The 21,451-nt window shown below is 46.7% G+C and overlaps 3 protein-coding genes across 3 annotated transcripts; 1 reads left to right on the plus strand and 2 right to left on the minus strand.

The window, feature by feature from the left end:
• The first annotated feature begins 3,106 nt into the window (after positions 1–3,106).
• On the plus strand, positions 3,107–5,394 carry LOC147962196 (uncharacterized). Its single transcript, XM_087534081.1, has 2 exons — positions 3,107–3,191; positions 4,031–5,394. Exons 1-2 carry the CDS (start codon positions 3,107–3,109, stop codon positions 5,392–5,394), a joined length of 1,449 nt encoding a protein of 482 aa, XP_087390207.1.
• Positions 5,395–7,675: 2,281 nt separating this feature from the next.
• LOC125525689 (uncharacterized) lies at positions 7,676–9,497 on the minus strand. The gene is made up of 2 exons (XM_048690689.2): positions 9,385–9,497; positions 7,676–8,953 (listed from the first exon to the last, which is right to left on the minus strand). The coding sequence occupies exon 2, from the start codon at positions 8,890–8,892 to the stop codon at positions 7,810–7,812; it is 1,083 nt and encodes a 360-aa protein (XP_048546646.1). The 5' UTR covers positions 8,893–8,953; positions 9,385–9,497; the 3' UTR covers positions 7,676–7,809.
• A 4,590-nt stretch (positions 9,498–14,087) lies between these two features.
• On the minus strand, positions 14,088–19,578 carry LOC125525687 (protein NRT1/ PTR FAMILY 8.3-like). Its single transcript, XM_048690688.2, has 5 exons — positions 19,427–19,578; positions 18,465–18,564; positions 17,974–18,191; positions 16,091–16,647; positions 14,088–15,768 (listed from the first exon to the last, which is right to left on the minus strand). Exons 1-5 carry the CDS (start codon positions 19,487–19,489, stop codon positions 14,946–14,948), a joined length of 1,761 nt encoding a protein of 586 aa, XP_048546645.2. The 5' UTR covers positions 19,490–19,578; the 3' UTR covers positions 14,088–14,945.
• Positions 19,579–21,451: the final 1,873 nt, after the last annotated feature.

Below are 21,451 nucleotides of genomic sequence, written 5' to 3' on the forward strand. Positions count from 1 at the left end.
GTCAATGCATTGAGCACTGTTGCTCTGTATGATTAAAGATAAATCTTACTCCTATTTTAGTTTCAAGAAAAAGGAGCGGACGTGGTACGAGCTCTACAACAAGTATAAAAATGTGACATGGTTGGTTACTTTGTCATGGTTAGAGTGATAGTGGTATCCCAGTCCATTAGGGTTCAAGTCCTGGTGCTCACATTATTCCTGAAATTATTTTAGGATTTTCGGTGATGCGTTTTCAGTGGGAGGAGATGCTCCCGTCAACGACGACATGCCTACGATGATTTCGTAAATCTCAAGATGATATGGCGACTTAGTCTCTCGAAGGTGCTCATAGAGGTAGGGTGTGCGTGTATACGTTCATAGGGTGAGTGTATGCGCATATATATGAGCGCTTGTGTCTGTACTGTGTTAAAAACATTTCAATGTATAAAAAAAGAAAAATACAGAAAATGGAACATGACTAAAACCTGATGAAAACACATTTAAATGAGATAAAAAAATCTAACTACTTAGAATGGAAAAACTGAGTTAAGATATGAAAAGATGTTTTGAACTGATACATGAACAATGAGCTGAGAGGGGACGATAAAATCTTCTGAAAATGTATACTATTCTTTTTAATCCATTGTACAACGAATTGTATGAATGTACAGTGTGCACGTGCTTCGTTTGTGCACTGATGCCTGTATTTTGTTGAACCTATAGCTTGATGCATGATTGATCGCTCAGGCTCACGTGTGTTCCGTTGTTATTCCACTAAGGCTGATCGACGTAGAACTTCTCTTCACAAAAAGTTGTTAATTGCCATGCAGCTGGAACATGGCGTGAAAAGGCTCATCTCATTCTCCTTTTGAAATGCTTTGTGTGTTAAAGCTCAGGAAAAAAATTACATGATGAACATTTTATAAACAATTTCAAAATTTTCATTCGGGTGTTAAAAACAATTTTTAAAATGTTCATGAATTAGAAAAGCATTTTCAAGATACGAGACAAAACATTTTATAAAAATGCATGAGGAACATTTTATAAAAAAGCGATGAAAAATTTGAAAATGCGCGATGGATTTATTTTAAAATGAAGCAAACATTTTATAAGTCGCACGGTAGAGAAAAAAAACCAAAAAACGAAAAAGTAAAAATATACATTAAAAAAATCCGCTACTGCTGGAAATTTTACAGAAAAGCCCTTGAGTAGAATAACAAATGTGAGCACCTAGGAAAAAGAGCAAAAATGGGGTCTTTTTTGGATAAATGTTAAGTTGTTCCAGAAAAACTGGGATAAATATTAACTGGATTAAAAGACATGTGTTGTTGCTAAACTTTTGAAAGGATGACAACCACTTGATTTGAACACAAAAATAGGCCGTTTGTGTGTCAAGGCCAAATGCATGACAAGGATGGACTTGAAAAAAAATGAGGAGACAAAAGGGTCAGGCGTGTTATGTGTCGAGAATGAGCTTGCAACTGGTACAAAAGGGTGTGGCCATTTGCGTGTCAGTAATGAACATGGAACTGTGCTAAGGCGGTCGAGGACAGAAGTTCCTTGTCAATGGTGAACTTACAACTAGAACAAAAATGGTTGACCCCCAGTTGTGTGTTGATGGTGGACTTGCAAATTGGCAAAAAAAAAGATCACCGCTCACCCCAGTTGCATGTAGATGATGGACTTGTAACTAAGACAAAAAAGGTCGAGCCCTGTTGCGAGCCGAAAGTGGACTTGCAACTGGGCCAAAACAAAAGAAACGTCGGGCCCTAGCTACACGTCAAGGATGGACTTGCAACCAGGGGAAAAAGACATGCTCCGGTTGTGTATCAAGTGTGAACTTGCTACCGAGGCCAAAATAAATAAATTCTATACCTAGTTGTATAATCGGGAAGCCTTTGATTGAGTTGTGTTCCCGGAACTTATTTTCAGTATATAACCTATCTGACCCTCACAAAAATCCTTATTTTTTGACAACTCAACATCTTTCTGGTGATGTTGATAGTGTAATTTGCCGCACATACACGTTTCTTTCATAGTTCATCATTTATGCTACTATATGCTTGTGTAAACAATAGTTTATGGTATTTCACCTAACAAAAACATTTCTTCCTCATGTGATGATGACGAAAACAGCTTGTAGAGAAGTTTTCTTGCACACAGAACCGTATCTGGAAATTTTGTCCATGTTTTATTGCAAGGATCCTATGTATTCATCCTATCATACGTAACTTGCTTATTGAGCTGTGCATATTTCCCCGCGCCTTCTTCTCCTACCGTGACCGCCTCAATGAGACGTGCTCCGCCTCGCGGAAGCGCTTGGTGGTCGGCCAAAGGATGTCATGGAGGTGATCAAACTCCCTCCACGCCCTCTGGTCGCCGCTGCAGGAGAGGGCACCACGCTCCCTCGCCTGCACGCGGACCCATTCCCGGACCTGGGGGCGGATGACGGAGCTCCCGGCCTCATCGTCGTGGCAGGCAAGCTTGTGCGGCGCCGAGCTACCGCATCCCCCTCGGCCACCACGCCCACGTCCTCCACTCGACATCGAGGCGGTCAATGATTCGCTGTGCATGACGAAAATGCCGGCTGGAGAGAGAGAGAAATTTGTCGCAGGAGAGAGAGAGAGAGAGAGAGAGGATTGCGATGGAGGAAGGTGGGGGATTTACCGGATAGAAACCCTAAAACGCATCGGATCAAGTAAATATAGCGGCCACGTTGGGGTTTTACGGGTCACCGGTATATTTTTTATGGGGTGGGCCTTTTTTTACACGATCTGCTCGAGCCAAAATTTTCACATTTCTTGTGACTCAGCCGGGATTGTAAGGGCCGGCAAGCTTATATATATGGGGTCTTCTAAGAGCATCTCTAGAAGATCCCTTCAAAGCTCGCCGGCCCATGTTGGGTGATGGTCGGCCTATGGGGCCTTACAAAGCGAGCCGGGGATGAGGACGTTGTGTCGTTCAAGGCCACGCGCAGAGCAAGCGTAGCGGCCAGACGATATAGGAGGTGTGGCGTGATCAGGGCAGCCGCACCGGCAGACCGCGGACGCGGGCAACGGTGGAAGGGATTAGCACCAGCTCCAGCAGCTTCTCCGCCACCACTACCAGCAGGCATACACATGGCGCAATGGGAAGGCGGCCTGGCCTCTCCCTATCGACTGCAGCAATTGCAGCTCGTCAAGGTCAGGTGCAGCAGCGTGCCCTCCGGCCAGGTAATCCAAAGGAAAAGGTGGAGAATTCAGATTTTGTTTTGGTGGCATTGCTACCCCTCGAAGACCTCGGAGTGCCCTAACCCTAGCCAGGTTGACCCAGAGATCTAGCCCTTTAACTTTCACCGAACGGCCTTTGGCCAATGGACTTTTCCAGCTGGTAAATTCATGAAATTTTGTGTCTGCGCTATGTAAAAAATCTCATGATTTTCCCTAGTCAGAGTATGATCAATTCATGAAATTTTGCGTTTCTCAAAAAAAAAACAGAAAGTTCAGATTTTGTTTGGTCCCTACAAATTGGCAGCAATTTTTAATGAATTTTTGCAATGTTCACATAGCAAAAATTACAATCTTTTGTGTCCTAAATCATGACATTTTTAAGAAATATTTTTCTGCCCATCATTGCATTATATGTATATTTGCGTTGCCTGCAAACTGGTGTCAATCATTTTATACTTTTCCCAGAAAAAAAAATCATTTTATACTTTTGCAACGTGACATGACAAAATTTATGATTGTTTTTTGTTTTTCCAAAATCACGGCATTTTTTGTGTAATATATAATCGTACAGAAATAATTTCCTTTGGCAAATTTATTTTCATGGCCTCGCAATTTAAATTTTATTTTTCTTATCCATGGCAAATTGCAGGAATGGTGATTGGGATCGGACCATTGGGGCCTTCGAATAGTTGGCTAGGGTTCCGTTAATAACTGACGACGGCCAGTTATTGGCCTTCCCCCACCCAAAATGTTTTGCCGCTGATCAACTCCGACTTGTAGTAGGATCGATGACGATTGGACGGATTGTTTCACCACGGATTCGGTTTGAATTCAAATTGCAGGGATCGGCAACGCCTTTAAAATGAATCGAAGGGTTCAGATCCACGAGACCTTGTCCGCTCTTTTCGTGGGTAGTAAGAACCAAGAAATCACGAGAAGACGACGCGGAAGCATGCCAAAGCGAGGGCGGGACGATGACGAGGAGCAAGGAGGAAGAACAGCTAAGCCAAAGCCAAAGCCAAAGCCAAAGCGGCGGGAGGCGCTCTACCTCGTCCTCGACGACTGGCGCTCCGGATACAGCATACGCAAGGTGAACCTGTTGCCCGCCGGCGGGAACGATCATCAGCAGACCTGCTGTTGCCCTCGCCCTTTGCCTAAGCCGCTAAACCGGCTGATGGCGCCGCGCGGGTACCCCAAGCACATCACGTCGGCCTTCGGCGCCCGGATCCTGGCGATGCACGCCAGAGACACATGCTTCACCTTCGACCCATCTACCTCCCCGTCGGCACAAAGCTGCTGTTCACCCTCAGCATGCTCGACGGTCTTCCCCATGCTGGACGTCCGCTCGCGGGGCTTCACCTTCGGCCCGGGCCAGCGGCATACTCTATGTCCGATCTACCTCGCCGTCGGCACAAAGCTGCTGTTCAGCCTCAGCATGGGCGCCTTCGAGATGCTCCGCCTGGAGGAGCGCCGCCGGCCCCCGCCGCCGCCGTGGGATAGGTCATGCGGCATGGAGTGGTCGTGGGAGGACCTCCCCAAACAGCCCTTCTATGCCTACGACGTCGCGTCCTACTCCGTGCACGCTGAGAAACACACCTTCCTCGTGAGCACCAAGACGATGGACGGCGATGTCACCGAGGCCACCTTCGCCTTTGACACGGTGAAGCTTGCGTGGAAGCTGCTCGGCAACTGGGCGCTGCCCTTCGACGGCCGTGGTCACTTCGACCGGCGCCTCGAGGCCTTCGTGGGGATCTCCAAGCACCCGGACACCTTTGGCCAGATCTGCTCCTGCCAAGCGCCCAGCTCCGCCTACACCGGTCATGAAGGGCAGTACGCTCCCCCTCAGCAGGTGCTCTGCAACGAGAAGCTCTTCAGCCAGGACCCGTCCCATCGGCATGTAAGCGCCACCCTGGTCTACATGGGACGCGGAAGCAAATTCTGCCTCGTAGAATGCCTCTCCGTTGATGAAGACAATCAGCAGCACGTGAATGAGGATGATTGTCGTCCTGATCAAGCCCTCGTCAAGGAGGAGGGAGATATGGGTCTGCACGCCCGCTGTGTCTATCGTTTGACCACATTCTCTCTCAGCATTGACACGAACGGAGACCTCACGACTAGCGGCAGCTGTCGCGTGGAATACTACAGAGTGCCTGATGCAGCCACTAAGTCGTTCCTAGCTGAAGATCCTGTGGCATTTTGGATGTAGTAAAAATGCTAAAGTCATGTCATCTGATATTCAGTTTCTATGCTTATTTGTTCGCTCACTCTGTTGCGTTCTACGTTTAATTAATATGTACACTCGGACCGACTCATTCAGTGAATGCATTGCCTTATGTTTTCAAACAAAAAAAATCCTCGACTATTTTCATCGACAACAAGAAGACGAATTTGCTAGGGCCCCCGCTCGGGCCCCGCGTCGCCTAGGGTAGGCGACTCGGGCGGCAGCCCCCAACCGCGCCGCCGCCGGGCCCCCCTTCTCTAGCTAATCCCCTCGCCGCCGCCGGAGGCCACAACCGGGCGAATCCCGCGTCGTGGCGGCGGCGGCTCTCCTCTCCCGCGGGGCCCCGCGGCTGGCGGCCCGCCTGCGGCTCGGATCCATGGCGGCGGCCATGGCTGGTGGCACGCGGCGCTGCTGCGGCAGGCGGCGCCGGCGTGGTCAGGTGGGCCACTCCCCTGGCTATGTGGATGGCGGGAAGGTGGTGGGCTTCGGCTGCGGCGACGGTTCCTCACTGGATGTTGGTGGCCATGGTGATGTTCGTCCTCGACCCCGATCTACTCCGACCTGCAGCGGATCCGGCCCTTGGTGGCTTCGGTCACCGTTCTTGGGTGCTAGCCTTGCAGATCCGGTGGCTGGAAGGGTTCCGGGGGAATCTCTTGGCCGGCGTGGCGGCCACTCCGATGGCAGTGCCTTTGGGTGTTGCTTCCCTCGTTGGAGGCTTCGGAGAGGATCTCCTTCCTTCCACCCCTCCTAGGAGCTCAGGTGAAAACCTCAGACCCCCCTGTTCCAAGCGACGACGACACCACGGTGGCGTGCTCCTTCCTGAAGGCGTTGCTCGGGGGCTGCTCAAGCGGCGGCGGAAGTGGCGGCGGTTCGATGTCGACACATGCATTCTGGTCAGCTTCATCTTGGAGGCTGCGGCGACGTAGGCGACGCTCGTCTGGTGGAGCTACTGCCGATGGTCGAGGCATCGTTGGCAGTCTGCGCCATCAGGTTCGGGGTGCTCAGGGGGAAACCCCAGATCTGGGTCTTCCGGATCGGATGATGATGGCGTTCTATCGCTTTCCCTTCTGGGGGCATCGTCTTGGAGCAAGTGCTGGCTGGAGGGATGGTGGAGCGGTGTTCCATCCCACACTTTGATGGCGGCGGAGATCGATGGCATGGCGCTGTGGAGACTCGGCGTCCGACGTGCGGAGATGGGCTCGCGCAGGAGGAGGTTGCTGTCTGGCGTCATGGTGACGTCGATGGCAGGGTGGCCAGACAAGGTAGAAGCCTCAATATGATCTGAAGAACTATGGATGATGGCGGCGACAACACACGAGTGCGTCTGACCGGATTATGCCCCAGACCTGGTATGTGGCTCGGCTGGGGCTTCCGAATGAGTTTCGGCTTCCGGCTTTTGATGTTAGGCTTAGGTGAGAGGTTTGGGTAGTGGCCCAGCTAGCACCCCTTCATCATTTTGGATAGGAGTAGCGGCATATGTTGCCAAGATGGTGGATTCAGGCACATTGTTGTAATACTTTGTAAGGTCCTCGAGCATAATCAATAAAGTGGCCGTATGCATCTCCCAGATGCAGAGGCCGGGGGTCATCCTCCTTTTCTAAAAAACAAGAAGACGAATTTGATAATTTCATCACCCTCTACGACGGGACGTGGTGTTTCTGAGCTCAAGCTTAAATGAGCGCGGATGAACAGCAAAACCCAGAAAAATTGAAAATAAAATAAAAAAATCTGATTTTTTTGTGACATTGACAGTGCTCACAAAATTTCATCATGACATGACATGCAAAAAAGAAAACAATGCATCACAATGTTGTTCTTTTCAAGTCATTATGTTCTACTCCGTCTGTAAAATTCTATAAGACGTTATAGATCACTAAAGGACGTTTTACATCACTATTTTAGTGATCTAAAACGTCTTACAGAAGTTTATAGAGGGAGTACATGATAAACCAAAAATAAACCCATAACAAAAATAAATATTGATATGCATTGGAAGTATTGAGGTCATTACTTACTGTATTGCAATTGTGGCCTTCATTTGTATTTACTAGCAATGTTATAATTGTGATCATTCGTAGTTTGATTTCCCCTTTTTGTGATGATATTTGAGTGTCCTAAGCAATTATTTCTCAATGTCTATATCGATGCACAATAAATTGGAGCGATGTTATCATAGCTCCAAATTTCTCAAGTATTTATATTTCTAATTTTCTTAAGGTGGACGGGCGCGGCAAATCATGCCTCTATGATGTAATAATAAGGCACAAAAGACACCAAGCAACCAATATCCGGAGCAAATAGGTGTTACAAAGCTTATTTCATATGTCACCAAGCAATCATGCACGCGCCAATACACATATATACGTACAATCCCAGATGAGAGCCAACCATCAGATATACTTAAAAGTCAAAGTCGAAGTCGGGTTCCTCTACCGAACCGCCATCGTCTAGATCAATTGAGTTGAAGAGATCAGCTATCGCTTCTCCAGTATCTATCGCGTCACTGATATGCCCGCTGACAGACAATGTGCGCTGGAATTTACTCCTGGACGGCTGATCTCTCCCGCGACCATCATCCTCGTTCTTGTTGACATCCGGTGGGTTTGCGCAGCACGGGTGGAGGCACAGCTTGCTGCTGTGGTAGTGGAATCCCAGCACGGCGTTGCCACAGGCGTCGCACACCAGCCTGCCGCCGTCCTTGGGGCCCTGGAACCGGAGCTCCAACTCAACGTTCTTAAGCAGCGGGTGCACAAGCTTGGTTCCTTGGTCCAAGGCGCACTGCTTGTGGAGGTCAAAGTCGCATGCATGGCACCTGTACCTTCCCTCCGTGCCGGGCTCACGGCAGCCGTTGCACACGAAGTTGGAGAGGCCAGGGGCGCACAGCGTCAGCATGTGTTCCAAGTGGGCCGAGTGGGAGATCAAGCCTGAGGAGGCCATGATCTTGGTCCCTTGGCCACAGGCGCACTGCTTGTGGAGGTCAAATTTGCAGGCCCGGCACCTGTACCTCTCGCCCAACCCGCTCTTACCGCAGCCATTGCACACGAACTTCCAGTAGTCAGTCGCCTCCAGCGACAGCTTGTGCCCCCAATGGTCGGGGTGCGAGATGGAGCGTGGGAAAGCCATGATCTTGGTTCCTTGTTCCAAGGCGCACTGCTTGTGGAGGTCGAACCTGCAGGCCCGGCACCTGTACCTCTCGCCCGCGCCTCTCTCACGGCAGCCGTTGCACACGAACTCCCAGTACTCGGTCGCCTCCAGCGACAGCCTGTGTCCCAAGTGGGCGGGGTGGCAGATCGAGGCTGGCAAAGCCATGCTCTTGTCCAAGGCGCAATGCTTGTGGAGGTCGAAGTCGCATGGATGGCACCTGTACCTCTCGCCCCTGCCGGGTTCACGGCAACCGTCGCAACAGAAGCTTTTCCCTGTGTCCTGCAGCCATAGCTTCTGTCCCAAGTGAGCCAGGTGGGAGATCGAGGCCGGCAAAGCCATGATCTTGCTTCCTTCCTCCAGGTGTACTACAATGGATCAGCCCAGCCAGCTTCTCTGATACCTAAAAAGCCATATCATGAAATTAACTTCACAATAATAGATAGATCGATGTGTTCATCAGTGATGGAGAATGAAAAAAGTTCACAAGAATTGACCTGCAGAATTAATGAAAAGAGAAAAGAAACGCAAACTAGGAAAAAAACTGAAGGCTAACATCAATAAAAGGAGAACAAAGCCAAAGACCACTCACAAAGACAAAGGCAAAACCCTACAACAACTAGAATATCATATATTCTCTGTGATTTGTTTTGATCAACAAAAAACACTTGTATTTCATCTAGTATAGTCTAGATTTGTTAGTTTCAAGATATGACAAGAATAAAAACTGGAAGTTCCAAGATATGATAAGTACAAAACTACATAGCCGAAGGCCGGTGGCCGGGTGATTCATGGTTCCAACAGTATTAATTCCCCAGAGAGCTGAGCACTAACCTGGAAGATGTGTAGTAATCGGCCGATCGATGCACTTCTCAGAAAATTAACATGCATCCAACAAGTGGGCGTACGAGAGGGGGACAAGAAGAAAAGGAGACCTCTCTGCTCGCTTTTATACAGCAAAAAGAATGAAGAGCGGGCCGGCAGGGTAAGATAAGGAGAATGGTTGGCTACAGATGACCGGCTGACTGGTTCAGACGTCGGTATAAACCGCCCCAGAACATCGTTTTCAGTTTCAGTTTCCTGTTGATCAACAAACCACGTACATCGACTGGGTATTAATCGGACGTAACATACACGTACATATATATCTGGCTGGCATTGCATGCGTGCATTCTAAGTACTATATCGGTGATGGCGACTCATCTCCTGATTTGAGTCAGCGTGTACAGTCTAGTTGACTTGGACTAGTAAACGCAAGACCACTTGCCTGTAGCCGTCCGAGGTGCCGTAACGGTAAGGCAACGTCGGCTTGCCTCTGCTCCCTGGAAGCGGATCCTCTAACATCCTTATGGGATGTCACGAAGCTACAATGACATGCGTGTGTAAAACGGAGAAGGAATGGCAGGGTTACTATAGCAATTACTGTGCGGATTTACTGTAGCATATACAAAAATAAATTGAAAAATAATTTTATTGCATTATAATTTTGTTTGTATGTAATCTTTGTAAATGTATACAGTAGATTTGTAATTTGCAAATTAATTATAATCATTTTAGGCTTAACCATATAGATGTGAAGAAGGGATGTCACGGTTACTGTAGCTTACGTGACATCCCTTGAGGATGTTAGAGGATCCGGTTCCCTGCTCCCTATGTCCTCGGAAAACAAAAAATGCGACACTTTAGCATGCCACGGATTCCACCTACGGACTCCTCTTTCTTGAGAACCACTCCTTGTATTTATTCATTCAAGTGGAGCATCTCTGATTGAGCAGGGTCAATCAGGAAATCAGGGATAACATTCATATTACAAGCATTGTCTAAAAAAGCGAATGCATGCCTAGCACATTGGCGAGCCACAAAATTGGCCTCCCGACGCACAAAGACTAGATCAAATCCCTCGAAGTCTGAGAGATAAGAGTGCATCTCTCTATAAACTTGGCCTCCGACAGACATGTCGTCTCCTAGTGTCCATATGGTGCAAATGGACTGACAATCTGATTCCACGATCACATGTGATAACGATCTGCCTTACTAGCAAGTTTCATAGCATCACGACAAGCTAGGATTCCGGCTATGAATGGGTACTCCTTAGCGGAGTATTTAGAGCATCTCGCAAATAAGAAGGACCCTTGATCATCCCTAGCCACCACTCTGGCTCCTGCATCTCCCATCGCCTGGTCGGTCGCCTCGCCGCAGTTCAGTTTTACCCAGTTTAGTGGTGGTACCTTTCAATATTCCTTTACGAGGTCATGTCCATCTGTATCACCACTTGGAATATCAAGTGATGTAATCAGCTCATCCAATTGTCATGCCATATCAAAGTGGTCATATAATTCCCAATTCTTGGTCCGACATCTGAATCTGCACTCCAAGATAGTTGTCATCTAAACCTTTGTTCCCCTCCCCTCCCCCCTCGTGTCGCCTCCCCTCGGGCAGCTCCAGGGCCCCCCGATCCCGTGCCACCAGCCCCTCCCGTGCGCGGGGCTAGCCTTTTACCCGTCCCCTAAACCCATCGGGTTTTCTAAACCCACGGGAAATCGGCAAGTTTTAAGCAAACATAGTAGCAACACAAAATAGAATTTCAGCAGCAAAAAGAGCATATTTCAGCGGCATAACTTCAACCAAAAGATTAAAAATAGAAGTCAACAATGTACCTAAATGTACACTACCTATACCTGAATGCACAATTGCAATTTCTGTTGACGGTGTCAACAATGTACCTGAATGTACACCACCTATACCTGGGTGGGCTAGTGTGTAGTCGAGCCTGAATGGCCCAATACACTCAATGCAGTATTTTGGTGGGGGTGGCAGGTTTTGGGTTCGGGTATTGTTGAAATGGGTTTGAACCCGCGAAACGTGATGGGTTTTATACTTTACCCAGCAGCAGCCCTGCGAGGTTAAAATGACACCCATTCATGTTCCCTAAGGCCATGTACAACGCATCACTTACAGCAGGCACTTAGGAATAGAATCCCTGCCGTTTTGCTCGTACAGAAAGATTTTCCTGGCGTCTCCCAGCCAGCGATGCTAGACTTGGCAGCCGGTTAGATGTGACATAAAGTGCCTCGGCGTTTGTGACACAGGATCTTACGCTACAGTTTTTTAAATTATTTTAATTTTTTAAAAGTCTATCTAAATGTCTATGCATTGGACATGCCCTATAATAGGGTAAAAAAAGAACCCACTGGGACATGGGTTCCGGGGCCCATTGCCATCTTGAGGCTGCACCTCCTCTAGATCAGAAAGTAGGCTGCGCTAGCATCCTCTCCCCTCCCCTCTCCTCTCCCGTGGGTGTTCTTGACAGATCGATCGATCTGCGGGCGCGAAGTTCCTGTCGCCATTAACTAACCTGTGGATCCTCCCTCACTGCAGCAGCCCATGGAAGATGCAGCCGGCGGGGGGCAGATCGGAGCACCACCACGGCGTCGCCGACGCGCCGCCCTTCCGGATGGAGGACCTGCCTGCGGTAACTACTCACATTCCGCCAGTTCCTCTTTTTTCTCTCCTAATCTTCCTTACATTACAGCAAGGGAAATAAAATCATTGCTTGATGTGATGCATTTGCATCTCCCTGAACCATGGATTTGGAACTCTGGGGCAAAAATGTGAGCCTCAATGTTCAGGGCTTCTCGCTTAAATTGTTTTCTGCATAAATAGGAACATCAACTATGCTTCAACTATTGTTCATTTCATGTTTTCCTAAGTGGGGCTCGATATTTTAGGTTCCTCACTGTGTCTACCAGTTAGAAACTCAGGTCCTTTCTTGTCGCAGGGGATTCGGACTCTTATAATCTCACTGCTGCCACTGAAAGAGGCTGTGAGGACAAGCATCATTTCAACAAGTTGGAGAATGCTCTGGAAATTCCACTGTAATCTATGATTCGATGGCCCCAATGTTCCGGATTCTGATGCCGACGATGAGTTTGCTTATCTGGATTATGATACCGATGATGAGTTTGCTCATCAGGATGGTACCAAAATAACACGAGCAAAGTTCATTGAGATCGTAAATGGGGTTATTTGTCGGCATAGTGGGATAGGGATCAATAAGTTCAGCATTAAGTGTGGCCTGCTCATAGAGTACTCTGATCATCTTGACAGGTGGATTGGGTTTGCCGCTTCATCGAAGGCAAAGATAATAAATATTGATCTGACGTACAAGGATTACATCTTCCAACAAGTTCACCAGTTCCCTCTTGAGGCCTTGGATGCTCAAGGTAGTTCCCTTGGGGAACCAAAAGCTTTTCCCTGTGTCCTGCAGCCATAGCTTCTGTTCCAAGTGAGCCAGGTGGGAGATCGAGGCCGGCAAAGCCATGATCTTGCTTCCTTCCTCCAGGTGTACTACTCTAGATGAGCCCAGCCAGCTTCTCTGATACCTAAAAAAACATATCATGAAATTAACTTCACAATAATAGATATAGATCAATGCGTTCATCAGTGATGGAGAATGAGAAAAGATCACAAGAATTGACCTGCAGAGTTAATTAGCCCAAAAAAAAAGACCTGCAGAGTTAATTGAAAAAGGAAAGAAACGCAAACTAGGAAAAACCTAAAGGCTAACATCAATAAAAGAAGAACAAAGCCAAAGACCACTCACAAAGACAAAGGCAAAACCCTACAACAACTAGAATATCATATATTCTCTGTGATTTGTTTTGATCAACAAAAAATACTTGTATTTCATCTAGTATAGTCTAGATTTGTAAGTTTCAAGATATGATAAGAATAAAAACTGGAAGTTTCAAGATATGATAAGTTTAAAACTACATAACCGAAGGATGGTGGCCGGGTGGTTCATGGTTCCAAAAGTATTAATTCCCCAGAGAGGTGAGCACTAACCTTGAAGATGTGTAGTAATTGACCGAAAATTAACATGCATCCAACAAGTGGGCGTACGAGAGGGGGGCAAGAAGAAAAGGAGACTTATCTGCCTGCTTTTATACAGCAAAAAGAATGAAGAGCGGGCCGGCAGGGTAAGATAAGGAGAATGGTTGGCTACAGATGACCGGCTGACTGGTTCAGACGTCGGTAAACCGCCCCAGAACATCATTTTCAGTTTCAGTTTCCTGTCGATCAACAAACCACATACATCTGGACTGGTATTAATCGGATCGTAACATACACGTACATATATATCTGGCTGGCATTGCCTGCGTGCATGCTAAGTATTTTGGTGATGGCCACTCATCTCCTGATTTGAGTCAATGTGTATAGTCTAGTTGACTTGGACGAGAGGAAAGTACTAGTACTAGTAAACACACGACCACTTGCCTGTAGCCGTCCGAGGTGCCATAACGGTAAGGCAAGGTCGGCTTGCCTCTGCTCCCTATGTCCTCGGAAAACAAAAAATGTGACACTTTAGCATGCCACGGATTCCACCTATGGACTCCTCTTTATTGAGAACCACTCCTTGTATTTATTCATTCAAGTGGAACATCTCTGATTGAGCAGGGTCAATCAGGAAATCAGGGATAACATTCATATTACAAGCATTGTCTAAAAATGTGAATGCCTGGCACATTGGTGAGCCACAAAAATTGGCCTCCCGACACACAAAGACTAGATCAAATCCCTTAGAGGATGAGAGATAAGAGTCCATCTCTCTACAAACTTGGCCTTCGACAGACCTATAATTTCCTAGTGTCCATATTGTGCAAATGGACGGAATCCGATTCCACGATCACATGTGATAACGGTCTACCATAGCAAGTTTCATAGCATCACGACAAGCTAGGATTCCGGCTATGAATGGGTCCTCCTTAGCAGGGTATTTAGAGTATCTCGCAAATAAGGACCCCCGATCATCCCTAGCCACCACTCCGGCTCCTGCATCTCCCGTGGCCTGGTCGGTCGCCCCATCACAGTTCAGTTTTACCCAGCCCTGCGGTGGTACCTCTAACGTTCCTTTATGAGTTCATGTCCACTGTATCACCCCTTGGAATATCAAGTGATGTAATCAACTCATCAACTCCATTGATATTCAGTGTCTGGTATTGAGATTCTCCATATACATATTTCTATTGCTCCAAATTGCCCACATCACTGAAATAACTACTACAACATGCTCCTTCTTCAGAAAAGCAGTGTCCAACAGATCTTGCTTCCACTTCAGGGGATGTAGCCGAGGCAGCTTCATGCATAAGCTTATTACCTTTGTCAATCAACCACTTGGGGGGAGGGAAGATCGTGAGGAAGAAGACTGTGTTTGATTGCACAACACCCGTAGATGACAAATGGTATCATGTTGGGCTCAGCCAAGGGTGCTTTTACACGAGACGAGATATGCGGCATTGCAATTACCTGCGGCATAGTTTACCTTTGCACATGATGATATATACCACAGTACAATTTCTACACACGCTTCGCCATATTGCAGAGGTCAATGAGGATCAGGAAGCCTTCTTACATTTGTACCTCATAGCACAGAATACAAAGACTACTATATTCAAAAAACTCAGCCCAGCCATCATCAGGTAGAATCTATCCAAATGCCCTTCATTCAAGTTATCAGGTATCCACCCTGGGCTGCCTCCTCTGGCTGTGAATACTGGCACAAGGGAAAGGATAAATGAACTAAGGTAATTTCCAACCGACATGTTAACAAGCGAGAATGCCATACATAAGCTTCGCATGCCATCTGGAGATTCATCATAGAAAACCTCAGTTAGCCCAATATTGGAGAACACCTCGGCGACGCCTAGCAGGAAGTACTGGGGTCCTTGCCACATGATGCTCATCGGAACAGCCACCTTGCGGTGCACCAAACCTTCGGCCTGTGCAATCTGTAGCCGGTTACCCTCCACCAATGCTGCTGACACCATTGAGAACATCGAGAAACATAAACCAATCCCTATTCGCTGTGGTGACGTAATGCCATTCGCTCTGCCAGTAAATTTTCTAATTACTGGAACAATGAGTCTCTCATAAATTGGAACCAGTACAACGACAGTAATTGTATCTACACACTGGAAGGATGCAGCAGGTATTTCGAAAGACCCGATGTGTTTATCCATTGCCATCCCTTGCTCTACAAATGTTGAAGACATCTGTTCCTGAACTGCAGCAAACAATACCATTGCCGACCAAATTGGAAACATCCTGATCAGAATCTTTAACTCCTCTACCTGAGTGACAGTGCAAATCTTCCATTTATTATGTTGGCCAGGAGATTCACAGTCAGGTAATGTCACAATTGCAGCTTTATCAAAGAACCTGAATGGGAAAGAAAAATGTGACCACTTTACTAATTATAGAAATCTACTTGATCAGACTCTGTTTCAACTTCCCTTAACACTGAAATAGAAGAGAGAAATATTTTTCGTACGAATTTCAGCACATCCATTTGTACCACAATAGAAGTTTCACAAAAGTGTGATTTTTTTTCCTTTTCAGGGATTCGAATATAAGTTAAAATGTAGCTTATAATACCATATTACTAGCAAATAAACTAATCTAGTATACTTGAATGGAAATTCAAAATAGAATGAATGCATAAATTATAAACTTAAGAGTCAAAATCTCAGCAGAGTATTACTCAAGTCCAGTTGTATGCTCCAATTTCCGCCTGCCTTCGATTGCCGAGCCTTGCCCCATAAACTCATAAAGAGCTGAGGAATCACATGGCAAAACTTTATCAAAGTTCCGAGTAGCTGCAATGACAACCTGGCATAGTCTTGTCAGAGGGCTTCCTCCAGGCTTCTGAAATCTATACACGATGGAGCCCAAGAAAAAAATACATACACCTAAAGTCACAAACAGTGTTGAAATTGTAAAACCCCAGAGCCAGCCTTCATGTTCTTGAACCCAGACAATAACAGTCCCAGCAATCAATGAACCAGCATTGATTGCAAAATAATGCCAATTGAAGAAGGAGCTCTTTCTGGTTTTCTCCACATAATCGGTGTCATCAAATTGATCGGCTCCAAAAGACGTGACACAAGGGCGCTGTGCACCATACCCTAAACCCACCATGTACAACCCAACCAAGAATATGGTGTACTGAGAAGAGACTAGATGTACCAAAACAGTCCAAGCGTGAGGACCGGCTGAGATTAATTGAAGTGCTGCTGATAGAAGCAACATCATCATTCCCTAAACAACAGAATGAAAAAAAAAGATAAACAGACATGTTAAGAAAACTGAACTCAGATGTTGAATGCACATGTTAAGGTAAATAATGATCTTTTGATCTCTTGCAATCAGGCATATAGGTTGGTTGCTAGATTTGTTGGGCTGTTTAGTTTTTATAGTTTCTCTTTTGTTTTGTTTTGGTAAGTGCCACCTTTATGGCTATGTTTTCGCAGGTGTTAGAGCTTTGCGCAATTTTTATTTCTTCTTCCAATACAAAATGACACACAGTTAGATGCATGTTCGAGATAAAATAAAGTGCTGAATGCGCATATCATATCAGAACTATATATGCATAAGTGTCTTCGGAAAGGTGCCACAGCACCTAGGAGTCCCGGCACCCTCTAATCTTGTCCGTCCAGCTATATTACGAGTCGTGCAAGGCACTGTACAGATGCAGACGTTTTGCAGGATCAGCTTGATTAGTCGGGCTTTTTTAAGCAGACAAACAGCGACGGGAGGAGGTGTAGCATGCAGAAATAGGTTTGGCAGGAGTAGGCCTGGCAGAAGGTGTATGCGGTGCACACGATGGTTGAAGTGACCGCGATGGAACAGGTGCGAGCAGTGTGTCAGATCCTGTAACATCCGGTTGCCTCTTTAGCTTTGCATGCAGTATGTAAAAAAATCGACATCCACCACATACAGCCAATGCTTTCTCCTCAGACCCCAATGGCTGCTCCACTTCAGTTAATTAAGCAGGCAATTTACAGAGTCAAACACGGCCAGTCCTAGGCTGCAGCAGATAGAATTGGTCAATGGCTAGTGTAGTAAAGGCGAGATGCATCTGATTCTTTTGTTTTCTCTACCTCGTTCACGCAGCGCATGCATGTGATTCTTATGTCTTTTTTTGATTGAAGAGAGAGCGGAAAGGTGAGGAGAGAGAGCATTTTTTATGAGCGAGGAATGGAAGGAGAGAGAGGCTGTGAGAGAGGAGAGAAAAGAACTGTTTTCCATGGATGGAGAGGCTGTGAACGGAGAGAGAAGAAAGGTAGCAGGCCGACATGTCATCTCCAATGTCTATTCATCTTTCTTTCGGTAGGTGGTCAGGAGGAACAGGCCTAGAATAGGCCCAGATTCATTCAAATATTGTGAACTCTCCCGTGTTTAACGATGCAGTAGACCTGCTAATTGATTCCAACCCTACAGTGCATGGCACAGATCTCCAGACGCCATATTCTGCACGGACGGTACAGATAACAGGGTGTCTAGGCATGAATGATAACAGGGTGTCTTTGACTCTTTGTGATTATTTTAAATCATAAATAGGCATGAATGATTTGTAGCGCTTACAATAATGAAAATCATGCAGGCGATCAAAACTGTCCGGTACTTTCCCAGATATGAATCGGCAACGAAGGCTCCAACCAGAGGCGCGAGATAGCTAGTACCTTGCCAAGTTGCAACATGTCTTGCAGCATCCAAATTTGTTTCATGTAGGACTTTTGTGAGATAACTGACAAGGTTTTTTCCAATGGAAGAATATGCAAGATAACAGCAGAGTGAACAGACTGCAACAAAGTAGTTTGCCTTTTGTTAGATCTTGTATTGAATACAGAAAGCGACCACAAAATTCTAGTGTCAAATTCAACTAGAGTTCCGTTCACTATCTGAAGAGACAAATTATCTTCACAAATACAGTTGGGATCACGCTGGATGTATAATATATGAAGGCTTGAGTGTGAAGTATTTTTTTAAATGCATACAAGCATCTAACCATCACATTTCCATGGTCTTCCAACAGAAGGTTACTTATGCATGAGCATTGTGCTGTACTGACTGACCTATGATTAAGAAGGAGGCCTTCCAATTCCCTGTATGTTTTCTGCAAGCAGGATGCCCACTGATGCAAACAGATCCATCACCTGTATATTCTGTTGTATTCTGCACTTCACAGTAAAGCAAAAGTAATCAATGATAAATCTCGCCGATTGAATTTTTGAAGATGTAGCAATAGAGAAATGTGCATTAAAATAATATAATTAATGGCGCATTCACAGGTAAATTGGTATGAACAGAGGGAGAGCTGGTATCTGATAATTACAAAGGTACTATTATGGTTACAAACTGGGAGTAGTTTAGTCTCAAAACAGATGTTCTTTGAAACCATGAGCCATCACCTGTCTATTTTCGATGCTGTCAGAAACTCAGAATAGACTGCATCCATGTAAGTATGGCTAATTAAGGAGAGTATACTTCCTTTATTTATATAGATTATACTACGTACTCCCTCCGTCCTAAAATAAGTGCCTTAACTTTGTACTAGCTTTAGTACAAAGTTGTACTAAGCTTAAGATAGTTATTTTGGGATGAAGGGAGTATTAATTAAGAATAGGCACATGGTTCGGAAAAAAAGGAATACTAAAAAAGGCTTTCGTCCCGCTTTATATACTACGTACTCCGTCCATCCTAAAATAAGTGTCTTAACTTTGTACTAGCTTTAGTACAAAGTTGTACTAAGCTTAAGATAGTTATTTTGGGATGAAGGGAGTATTAATTAAGAATAGACACATGGTTCGGAAAAAAAGGAATATCAAAAAAGGCTTTCGTCCCGCTTTATATATGAAGCAAATCACCAGAGCACAAGTTTGAAATTTAATACGGCATGCTTCATCAGGTAACTAAGCATGGAAACCGTTTGCTTAGACTTAATTAAGACACTGTTGCCGGAAGAGAGGGAGATAGAGAGCGAGGGAGAGGGAGAGAGCGAGAGGGGAAGGGAGTGAGGGAGAGAGAGCGTACAAACCTCTCGTGATGAGCCGTCTCCGTCTAGCAGAGGGCTGTTGTCAAACTGATCCGTGGAGTCCATGGCTCTGTTCTTACAGGAAGATTGGAAAAAGGTTTGGGAGCTGCTGAACAGTTACAACTGTTTGGTTTCATTTGAGTTACAACTGTTACAGGAAGACACAAAACAAGAGAGGAAGCAAGAGGAAGAAGATAACATGAAACGGATGGAGCTGCAGGTCGCATGATGTCTCAATCTATGGCCCTACAATAATGCACAGAAATGATCGGTGCTCGTTCCAACTGCTTCGGGCGTCGCATTCATCGAGTATATATATAGACAAACATGCTGCAGCCTGCAGGTCGGATTTACTTTCTTCCAAACCGAGAAAGAAAAGCAGCGAGCGCCGTGCACTTCTTGGTAAGGACGGGGCAGGGGAAAGCATTATTGATTCTGTACACTTGGAGCCCAAGAGTGGGACGGCTCTCCGTGTCCATGGACACTCACGGCTAAGGCCAACTCCACCGCGCGACTCCAAACGGACGTCCGTTTTGTCTCGTTTTTATCCTTTTGGGTAGGGATTTGGAGTCGTGTCCGGGCCTGTCCTGGGATGCGGTGGCCGTCGCTCAGCGCGCGGCCGCATTCTTTTGCCCCATCCTGTCCGTCAGGGCCAAGAATTGCCCAAATTTGCATTAAAACTAGTTTCGAACCCAAATATTTGTCTGAAAATTAAAATAGTTTTACAACCCAATTGAAATTGTCTTTAATAAAATAGTTTTACAACCAAATCGAAATTGTCTTGACTGAACATAAAATGGACAAATACATCTATTGGTTGCCAACGTGATCCCACACGTGCTCAACCAAGTCATTTTGAAGATTCACATGAGTGTGCCAATCACGCATCTCACGGTGGAATTGGGCAAACTGTTCAAATGTGGCCGGGTCTTGGTGCAGGGGCTCAATATTTTCACCTTGATAATCAAATCCTTGGTCGAAGATACTCTCATCAGTGCAGCCACCACAAGATCGTCATCATCCGACGACGAATCGTTCGATGAACAAAGGAAGTGATGGTAGAAAAACTCGTCTTCACTGTCCATACCTTTGTTGGCAAAAGGTCGAACATCTTGCGCTCGTGGTGGCGAAGAGGCCGCGATGATCACCTCGACGCAGTAGGGTGGTTGTCGGCCGGCTACAGGCCGCTCTGGAGCTCTCGTGGGAATCTACCTCGGCCGCCGTGGTACGTCACCGGCAGTCGTGTCCCCTCTGCCACCGGCAAGGACGGCGAGGGCCAAACCTCCTCCGATCGACGGCCAAAACTACGGCGGAAGCGCGGGCGTGGTGGCGGCCATGTCGAGACGTGGTTTGGTACGGACGGCGGGGGGGCTGCGCGGTGAGGAGGCGGCCGGAGAATAGCGGCGGCGCCGGCGGCGGGGCGGGGCGGGGAGAGAGGGTGAAGCGTTGGGAGCGGAGGGACTGCTAGTGTCCGCGACAGGCGGGCCACGGGGGGGACAAAGGCATGCGTCGAGGCCGTCCGCGCGCGTCCGTTTCACCCCAAACCGAGTCCAAGTTTGGGCCGAAGATGGGTCGGAAGCGGACGGAATCCGGACATTTGTCCGTTTGCGCCCGTGCGCTAGGCCGTCTCGTTTGTCCCTTTTACCCCAAACGGACAAGGACGGACAGGATAGGGTCACGCGGTGGAGTTGGCCTAAGGGCGCGCATCCACGTTTCCCGCTCCTCCACTATCCGGCTTGCCTGTTCCCTTCCCATGCTCCTATCCGTGCTCCCACTTCATCCTACGACTGTCTTTTTTTACTAATCTAATTATCTCCCCCTAATTTTAAAGAGGTGGAGTCGAGTCTTGTTTTGTTTCTATCAAATTAAGCCACGTATGCGGGAGTACGGATGGGAGCATGGAAAGAAAGTAGGCAAGTCTCGTCCGCAACAAACAAACTTAAATCAGGCATGCAAAATTCACACATATATAAGCGGTCATTAGGAAACCAAATTAACAAGTTTGCATCGGTCGGACAACACTTAAAC

The sequence above is a fragment of the Triticum urartu genome, chromosome 7A (assembly GCF_056163025.1).
Source record: "Triticum urartu cultivar PI428250 chromosome 7A, HENAU_Tu73, whole genome shotgun sequence".
NCBI lineage: Eukaryota > Viridiplantae > Streptophyta > Magnoliopsida > Poales > Poaceae > Triticum > Triticum urartu.